This window comes from Nannospalax galili, unplaced genomic scaffold (genome assembly GCF_000622305.1).
Source record: "Nannospalax galili isolate Female #2095 unplaced genomic scaffold, S.galili_v1.0 scaffold315, whole genome shotgun sequence".
Classification (NCBI taxonomy): domain Eukaryota; kingdom Metazoa; phylum Chordata; class Mammalia; order Rodentia; family Spalacidae; genus Nannospalax; species Nannospalax galili.
This window is the reverse complement of record NW_008336851.1, coordinates 1,198,945-1,209,258: the sequence shown is the minus strand read 5'-3', so window position 1 is coordinate 1,209,258 and position 10,314 is coordinate 1,198,945. Positions and strand designations below refer to the sequence as shown.

Below are 10,314 nucleotides of genomic sequence, written 5' to 3'. Positions count from 1 at the left end.
ATGTATTGGTTGCTGTCATTTTGATTGCTGTTTGTATTCCCTGTGTAATTTTGTGTTTCCTAGATTATACCTTTATTCATTTTCTTTTGTTGCCCCTGGGGTATAGTTGTTTCTCTCTCTGCTCTCTGTATTGCTTCAATTATTCTTTGAAGGGCTGGTTTTATGGACATGTATTCTTTCAGGCTATTTGTGTCATGGAATATTTTTCTTCCCTCCTCAACTATAATGGATATTTTTGATGCATAAAGTATTCTGGGCTGGCATCTATTGTCATGTAGAACTGGAAATACCTTGGTCCAGACTCTTCTGGCTTTCATAGTTTGCATTGATAAGTCAGCTGTAATTCTGATGGTCTTTCCTTTGTATGTGACTTATTGTTTTTCTTTTTCTGCCTTCAGTATTCTCTCTTTGTTCTGTACATTTAGTGTTTTTACTATGATATGTCGTGGGGAGTTTCTTTTCTGATCCTGTCTATTTGGTGGTCTATGTACTTCCTGTATTTGTATGGAGATGTCTTTCCTTAATTTTGGGAAATTCTCTTCAACAATCCTGTTTAAGATTTGGTCAATACCATAACCTGAAATTCTTCTCCTTCCTCTACTGCTATGATCCGTAGAGTTGGTCTTTTCATGGTGTCCCACATCTCTTGCATATTCCATTCCTGTGTTTTTCTTAAATTTTCCATAATCTTTGCTTGAGCAGTCCAATTGTTCACCTTTATCCTCCAGGGTTGATATTCTGTTTTCCATCTCATTCATTCTAGTGGTGAGGCTTTCCCCTGTTGTTTCAAGTTGGTTTACTGAGTTTTTCACTTTCTTCTTTATTTCTGCCAGAGTTTTCTTCAATATTTCTATCTCTTTTGTGAATTCATTCAGAACTTTATCCCTATCTTCTTTTAGTTCTTTGATTTGTTTTTTTTTGTTTGTTTGTTTGTTTGTTCTTTAAATTCGTTGAATTCCTTCATCATATTTATGATTGTTCTTTTAAATTCAGTGTCTTGGGTTACCTCTAGGGGGTTCTTCTTGTAGAACTCTTCTATAGGACTGGTAGAGTTTGGTGGGGACAGTGTTTTGGCTTTCCGTTTTATTAATCTTTCATTGTGGTTTTGGCATGTGAATTTCTTTTGTTGTTTATGATCGTGATATGAGAATTAAGTTGAAGTATGCTTCTGTTTGTATTATCCGGGTGCCTAGATCCTTTCTTTATTGGTTATGTAAAGCTGGTTGGTACAGGGTTCATGTTCCCTCAGGTTTAATTTGGAGGGAACTGATGCCTTCAGATCACCTAATCAGGTGTACCCACAGAAGCCCAATTCAGGTTCCAGTCAGGTACACTCAGGCTTCTTTCACCGCATGAGGGAGGCCAGAACTCAGTACTCTCTGGTGGTCTGCTGAGATCAGAGCCACTACACTGATGGAGGTTGAAACCCACCCTCTCAGGCTGTCTGCTAGGATCTCAGCCTTAGCCTACCAAAGCCAGATGTGCCCTGGGACCTGGGGAGGAGCCTCACAAAATCCCAGGTAGAGGGATGGGTATGGTGCAATTAGGGAAGCTCGCCACTACGTGGAGGCAGGATGGGGGCTCTCAGGCAGTCCCCTGTGTTCTCAGGCCCTCTTCCAGAGGGAGGTCAGAACTCGGCATTCTCTGACAGTCTGCGGAGATCAGAGCCACGACACCAATGGAGGATGAAACCCACCCTCTCAGGCTGTCTGCTAGGATCTCAGCCGTAGCCTACCCGTTGAACACATTTTCAAGTATTTCTTAGTCATTTGTGTTTCATCTTTTGAGACTGTTTAGTTTCTTGCTCCAATTTTTAATTAGGTTTTTTTTTAAATGTTTAGATTTTTGAGTTTGTTGTATATTCTAGATATTAACCTTTGGTTAGAGGTATGCCTGGTAAAGATTTTTTCCCATTCTTTAGGTTGCCTTTTCACCCCAATGATGGCGTCCCTCCCTATACAGAAGCTTTTTAGTTTCATGAGGTCCCATCTGTCAATTGTTGGACTTAACCCCTGTGCTATAGGAGTCCTGTTCAGACAGTCCTTTCCTGTGCCTATAAGTTCCAGTGTATTATCTAAATGTTGCATGTTCTCTCTCATAAGTGGAATGTAGCTTTAGATATATATGTTTTTACTGGAAAAATCCAGAGGCCAGGAAATTAGTAAGGGGCCATGGGAGGGGACTTCATGGGAGGGAAGATAGAATACAATGATATAAAGGGAGAAAGGGGAATAACAGAGTAGAAAGAGTGGGGTGGGGAATGGGAAGGCAGGGCACAAGAGGGATTAAAGGGAGGGATGACACTAAAAGCCTTTAGGAAAAGTCATATGGAAACCTACTAGTATAGAGCTACTTAAAGTATATACATTATGAAAAGAGAATAAATGGAGCTTTCTTATAATGGGGACAGTGCCCCTATCAGATACCACAGGCTAGCAAATAAAAAGCCCAATGCTAGGAATGGACTCCCTCTTTTAAAATTGTTGACTAGAGGTCCCACAGACTCTCAAACAATACTGGCCACTGCCATTGCTCTTGGTTACTACAAGATCCTGACCCTATTGCTAAAGACACTATAAATGTGAGCCACAGAACAAACAAGGAGAAATGAAGCTGTTACCCGACCTTGAAGTGTCATCTCTACTGACTTGCTTTTATAGTGCTGGAAGGTGCTATGCATGCTACTGGAAAAGTAATCACCAACCCTACCCATCTGTGAGTCCTGTGAGCTACAATAATAACTGGCCTGGCAAGATATGCCCACTGTATACCAGTAGCACAAAAATTATGTGAGTAGCCAACCACTTTCTGATTGAATTAAGGCTTGCCTCACATGATAAAGCCAGTATTTGACACTGATATCAGGCCTAAGAATCTGTGGCTAGACAGGTCATATGGGAGAACCTACTACTATTATTCTGCTAAATGGCTGTTATATCCATATATTAATGCATCTCTCAACTCTCACCAGAGCAGCTTCCTCATGCAGCAGATGGTGATTAACACAGAAACCCACAACTGGTCAATGTGTGAAGAATAAAGACTGTGGATTTCTCAGTCCTAAATGGGCTACCTATATCATACCCTCTCCTCCCAAGGCTCAGGGATCATTGCGGAAGAGAGGGCAGAAAGATTGTAAGAGCTAGAGGTGGTAGATGACTACAGGAAAACAGAAAGCTGGGCAGTTACTCGTATGAACTCAAAGTAATTATGACAGCATGCAAAATACCTACTTGAACTCAAGGTAGACAGAAATCCCAGCATGGAGTTGGGGAATTGGGTAAGAAGCCCCAGTTCTAGCTGAGGAATTCTTGGCAACTGACAGCTGATGGGAGAGGGAGAGTCAGTTTTCTTTAAGGTTGTGTTCATCCACAGAAAATAAAAATAAATTAAAAAGAAAAATCCAAACTCCTTCTCTAACTTCTACAAGAGTGTGCATGCACCCACAAATACACATGTGCACACCATACATGCACATACACCATATTCAAAAACATACATATTGGGGTAAAGTTATTAGAGTACATGAAAATACACACACAAAAAGTCTAAGGAGCAGCAGACCTTTCTGATGAGTGAGGAGTTAATTACTGATGAAAGTAGAACCATTATATTGAATCCCACTATAATTCAAACTGGAGATTTTCAAATATTGAAAGGTTTCAAAGATGTCAGTCTTAAAATATATATTTTTTTAAATTACATGATGCTGTGCAAAGGGAAAGGCATAATTTTATTACAATTTGTAACCATAATTTGTGGCTAAAGCTCACCATAAAGCAAAATGTACACACCAAAACAGAACCTACTTTTAGATTTAGAATTTCATTTCTTCTATGACTTGGTAAAATATTCCTGTCTTGGTGCTAGAGAGATGGTTCAGTGGTTTAAGGCACTGGCTGCTTTTGCAGAGGACCCAGATTCAATTCCCAGCACCAACATGATGGATAACAACTGTTTGTCTTCTGACCTCTGTGGGCATTGCACCACACGGGTGCACTTACATACATGCAGACAATACACTTATACACATAAAATAAAATAAAAAATAAATTTAAAAGTTCCTGTCTTAGACAGATATTACTTTATATATGATTAAAAACCTGTGATTAGTGTATTTTAAAATGTGTATTAGGGCTGGAGAGATGGCCCTGTAGTTAAGAGCACTTCCTGTTCTTCCAGAGAACCCAGATTCAACACCCAGTACCCACATGGTGGATAACAACCACCTGTAATTCCAGGTCCAGGGGATTTGACACCCTCTTCTGGCCTCTGTGGGCACTACAGGCATGTGGTACACTTCTATACATGCAGGTAAAACACTCATACACATAAAATAAAAATAATTAAAAAAATTAAATGTATGTTAATAGTCTACTTAAGAATTCTTCAATATATGGTACTTGCAAATGATTAAATGACATAATATGTATAAACTTTTTTTTTCTTTAGTACTGGGAATGAACCTAGGGTCTCACAAATACTAGTAGGTAAGTGCACTACCACTGAGCCATGTCTTGAGTCCTAAACCTAAGTTCTTAAGGACAGAGTATGCTGTGGCAACAGAACCTACATGTAGCAGTCTTTATCAGTAATAGCCCAGAAGACTCAGAGCACATGGAAAGTGGTACTTGAGGAATCTTAAAAAGAGAGCTGATAGGAACATTTTTGAGGGGTGGCATCACATTACTATTTCATTCTGTGGGTGTAGGCCACTATTACGCATAAAGGGAATGAAGAAAGATGGAGTCTAAGTATAATTTCTGCTGTTTTCCCAAGAAGGTTCAGAAGTTTTTTTAAAGCTTAGGAATTTTAGTGTTAGAATATTTTTAGTGTTCTCCTTTTGATGAGGTTAGGAAGTTTCTTCCTACAGTAACTCTAGACAAAAAGTTTGCTAGAATTTAGACTTGGGGATAAGTCTTGAACATAGAAATATTCCTAGAATGAGCTTAAAAACCTAAATAACAATGAATTATTTAGAATACCAATGTCTATTTTTATAGAACCTTTTTTTTAAATCTAAAAAGTATGATCAGCTGGAAATAAATGATCATCGTCTCCCAGTGGGAACACCGACATGAAGGATTGGGCCTCTGAAGACTGTACACCCTAACTTAAGGTCACCAGCATTTGTCAGGTAAGACCATAGCAATGGGTTACAAGATTCAAGGTTGATTCAAGGTTAGTTAGAAATTTAAATAATACCAAAACTTAGTTGTTTTAAGCTTCAGACTCATTTAAACCAAACCAATTTACTGGTAAAATAGTTGAAATCAATCAGTATTTAGCCTCCCCTGCTCCTGTGAGCTTACCTGCAAGATCCTTTGCAAGATTGCTGGAAGGGCAATGAACGCTGCCATGCTGTTTAGAACCTGCATGGTCAAAGATTTCAGGGCTGTTGGAACAAAATGTTAATATTGAGGTTAGTTTAAGAGTTTTTCTTGAGACAGGGTCTCCCTGTAGCCCCAGCTGGTCTGGAACTGATTATGTAGACCAGGCTGGCCTTGAACTCACAGAGATCCGCCTGCCTCTGCATCCCAAGCAAGAGTTTTTCTTTTAAGTTAGGGGAAAATAGTAGACTTACATAGATTCTTAGAGTTGACCAAGGCCAATTTGATATCTTAAAATTAATTGTTGATTAATTACAAAAACTATAAATTTTTGAGATAAATTATCTAAGGGGCACATGGCAAGAAATGGACAAGAAAAGATCAATAGTACAACAGAGTTTTATTAGGAAAATAATAAGACCATGACACTGGGAAAAGATATAATGGCAGACCCTGCAGACAGAACTGGATTGGTGGGATAGGTGGCCTAGTCAAAGTGGTTATGATGATTTACCTTCACAGTGGGGATGAGGTGCAGCTGAACTGGACAGCTTCTGTGGGGCCATCATTGCCTCCAACAATGGAAACCAGAGTGCCTATGACATCAGAGGAAACCGAAGGAAAACCAGAGGATTAGCATAGTACTTCATAAGTTGAAATACATGTGTCATGTATATTTGCTAGTAACAGTCAGACAAAGAAAAGAAGTGTGTGGCTGGGAAAAGACAATAAAAAGCAGTGACCACAGCTAGAGAAGTCATGTTTCATGGAGTCTTGGGAAACATAAGAAGATACAGAATTATCATGTTATGTATCTCTGAAAAGTGAAGGTTCAGACAGACAGAGAAAGCTTCATAGGTTCTTATCTAGTGATAAATGTGTATCACTCACAAATTCTGCATACCTTCATGTACCACAAAAGGAACACACAACCCCCATAGCTCCATTTTTATTCAATATTGTCAAGCAAGATAAATGGCTAACAGCTATCCAAAGATTTTTTCCTATATCAAGAATTTGGTTGGAGGCTGGAGAAATGGCTCCGTGGATAAGAGCACTGGCAGCTCTTCAGAAGTCCAGGGTTCAGTTCCTAGCACTGACCTACCAGTGGATGACCATGCTGCATGGTGGCTAATAGTCGTTTGTAACTCCAGTCCCAGGGGAGCTGACACCTTCTTCTGACCTCCTAGGGCACTGTATGTACCACACAGGTACACTTACATACATTCAGCCAAAACACTCATACACATAAAATAAAAATAATAAACAAAATATTTTTTTTTAAATAGGTTGTATTTCCTAAGTCATTATATATCAGGAGGCAGAGGCTGAGATGAACTAAATTCAGATTCTGGAGAGATAGCAGTTAATAGCACATACTGCTCTTGCAAAGGATCTGAGCTGGGTTCACTGTACCCATGTCAGGGGGCTCAAAACAGCCTGTAACTCCAGTTCCAGGGGATCTGTTGCCTCTGGCCTCCATGGGGCACTGCCATATTCACCGGCGTGCATGCACATGCAGACACATGCGCACACACACCCATACACAGAGTTAAAAAAAACCAATAAAAATAAATCTTCAGAAACCTACAGAGAATAAGACACTACAGATAGAGTACTCAACCCTACACACATCTATATTACACTTTTCCTCCCAGTGCTCAGGGATCGTGGAAGAAAAGGGGATGAAAAGACTGAAGACCAAGAGGTGGTGGATGACTATAATAAAATTGTTTTCCTGACATAACAGAGCAGCTGCACATATGAACACACCGTGATTATAACAGCACACACAAGAGTTGCACAAGTTCAAGTCAGACAAAATCCCACCATGGAGTGGGGAGGTGGGTAGGAAGTCCCACCTCTAGCTGAGGAGCTATTAACAATGGATGGCTGCTCAGAGAAGGAGAATCAGTTTTTTTTAATAGGGTGGCCTACCAGTGGATGACCATGCTGAAGGCTATGGACCCACACCAGAGTATTTGGGTGACACAAATTGGACTGGATGGGCATAAAGAAAAAAGAAGACACAAAGTTGGGTGGGTAGGGAGGTAGGTGTGATCTGGAAAGAGATGGGGAAGGAAGATGAATACAATCAAAACAATTGTATTAAATTCTGTTTTGATTAATAATTAATAATTAAATATTCTGGAATTATTTATTTCCTGTGATCTCTTGGATGTGATTAACCGTCTCTTTAGACTGCAGTATTCCATCCAGTGAGTATCCTCTGTAGGGCTGGCTTACTAGTCATAAATTCCTTTAATTTTATCATGGAAAGGTTTTCTTTCTCCTTTGATAACAACTGATAGTTTTGCTGGGTATAGCAGCCTTGGCTGGGACCTGTGGTCTTTAAGAATTTGGAGAACATTAGCCCAGGCCCTTCTGGCTTTCAACAACTCCACTGAAAAGTCAGGTGCTTCTTTGATGATCTGCCTTTATCTGTGATTTGGTCTGTTTTCTTACAGGTTTCCATCTTTTCTTGGTTGTATACATTTAGAGTTTTGATTATTATGTGATATGGCAATTGATTTTCTGGTCCTATTTGGTATTCTGTATACCTTTTGCACCTCCAGAGGCATTTCTTTCCTTAGATTTGGGAGGTTTCTGCTCCTTCTACACCTATGATTTGTAGGTTTGGTCTTTTTATAGTGTCCCTGTGTTCCTGCATGTTCCTTTCTTGGGTTCTTAGATTTAACAATTTCTCTGTGTGATACAATTCCACTAACTTGTCTTTAAGACTTGATATTCTCTCTTCTACTTGATCCATTCTACTGATAAGGCTTTCCACCGAGTTTTATTTCACTGACTGAGTTCCTCACTTCAAGTTTTATTTCAGTTTGGCTTTTCTTCAGAAATTGTGGTTCTTTATTAAATTCTATTTTCATGTCTTAGTTTTTTTTTCCATTCAACTGTGCTTTCATGGTCTTCATTCTGGAATTTATGCATATCCTCTTTGAGTTCTTTGACCATATGTAAATTGCTATTTTGAAATTGCTGTCTTCTAACATGCAGAGAATAAGACTTCAGAGACCTCAGTCCTAAATGGGACACCTACATTGCACCCTTCCTCCCAAGGCTCAGGAATCATTCTGGAAGAGGGGAAAGACTGTAAGAGTCAGAGGTGGTAGATGTACAAGGAAATCGTGTCTCTGGACACCACAGGGCAGTTGCACATATGAACCCACAGCACTTGTGAGAGCATGCACAAGACCCGTGTAGGTCCAAGCCAGACAAAAATCCAGCATAAATGGTAGAAGTGAGCCCCAGCCCTACTGAGGAACTATTAACAATTGATAGCTGTTGAGAGAGGAAGAGTTAACTTTCTTTAAGAGTATGACACCAGGTAAGTTGACCAAACTCCAGGGGATGGACTCACACCCAAGAGCATTTGGGGAACACAAATTAGACTGGATAGGCCTTTAGAAAAAACAATAGAAGACATGAAAGTTGGGGAAGGGGTAGAAAAGTAGGGGTAGAGATAGGGGAGAGGGTCTGAATATGATCAAAATAGTCTATAAAATTCTCAAAGAGCTCTCTCCAACCAGCAGGCTTCTCTCTCCTGGGAAAGTGGATAGAGCCCTCCAAGTCTTGACTCCCCAGCCTCACTCACCCTCCCATCTCCCCCTCCAGTCTCTCCTCCTGGCCTGGGTCCTGTCCTATTCCTTGTCTTGGCGCCCCAGACACCTGGGGAGCCATCACTGCTTCTTCCTGATCCTTTGCATCCAGAACAACTCAGTTCCTTCACAGGTCTCCAGGAGCACTGCTTCTGGGCATGGCCCCGCCCTCACCTCCTCCTGCTTCTCTGGGTCTGCATGACCCCCCAGCCTCTTTCCTGGACACCAGGGCTGACCTTTCCTCTTCCTGGTCCTTTGCATCCAGACCAACCCAGCTCCTTAGTGCAGTCCCCAGGGGCCCTTGGGGCCAGCTTCCGCCCCCATCTTCCTTTGCATCTCTGGGTGGCATGGCCAACAGCTGCCCTAGATCAGCATTTCTCCTGGGCCCAGCTCCCAGGCCAGTCCAACCCCCTAATTCCTAAGGCCAAAATCTATCCTGGAGATATCCTGACTGTAGGGGAAAGCCTGAGAGCATCTGATCCTCATCTGATTTGGGCCTCTGTGCGAACTCCTGAAGACAAAAGTAATCTGGCCACTCCAATATAAAAATCAAAAGAGAGAATAGGAACCTTAGAAGAACCGGCCTTTCATGGCCAAAAAGGAAACCATAAAGACACATAAAGTTCACAAAAAGAAGCAGACCTAAACTTGAAGGCTTGAGTCTCACACAAGAATCAGAAATTACAAAAGAAATTCACATGTCAAAAAGAAAAAATAATAACACAAAAACCAAAATAATATATCCTCACCAAGTACCAACAGTCCTCTAGAGGAGTACAATGAGAGCTCCCTAGAGATAGCACAGGACATGGAACTCAAAAGAACAATTATAAACATAATAAAAGAATTCAGTGAATTTAAAGAACACACAAAGAAGAAATCAAAGAACTGAAGGAAAATAAGGATAAACTTCTGAATGAATTCAGGAAAGAGAAATATTGGAGAATACTTGGGCATACAGGAAGGAGAAGAATCCCAAGACAATGGCAGGGACCAGATCTTCAACAGAAGATCTTGTGGAAGAAAATTTCCCAAACTTAAAGAAAGACATGCCCATACAAATACAAGAAGCATATAAAACACCAAAAGACAGGACCAGAAAAGAACCTCTCCATGGAACAACATAGTAAAAACACTAAACATACAAAATAAAGAGACAATACTGAAAGCTGCAAGAGAGAAACAACAAGTCATAAATAAAGGAAAACCAATTAGGATCACAGCTGACTTTTCAATGCAAACTATGAAAGCCAGAAGAGCCTGGACCAAAGTATTCCCAGTGCTAGATAATTATAGATGCCAACCCAGATTACTTTACCTAGCAAAACTATCTTAGTTGAAGGGGAACAGAAAAATCTTCCCTGACA

At 40.4% G+C, this 10,314-nt stretch overlaps 1 protein-coding gene across 6 annotated transcripts in view; it reads right to left on the bottom strand.

Moving 5' to 3' along the window:
- Vps8 (VPS8 subunit of CORVET complex) overlaps positions 1 to 10,314 on the bottom strand; it is a 359,227-nt gene that overhangs the window by 113,316 nt on the left and 235,597 nt on the right. For all 6 annotated transcript variants that reach the window (XM_008831321.3, XM_008831320.3, XM_029562651.1 and 3 more), the window contains 2 exons: positions 5,845 to 5,926; positions 5,313 to 5,395 (listed from right to left, as the gene is read on the bottom strand). In XM_008831321.3, coding sequence (XP_008829543.1) covers positions 5,313 to 5,395; positions 5,845 to 5,926 — 165 coding nt within the window. The remainder of the gene's footprint in view (positions 1 to 5,312; positions 5,396 to 5,844; positions 5,927 to 10,314) is intronic.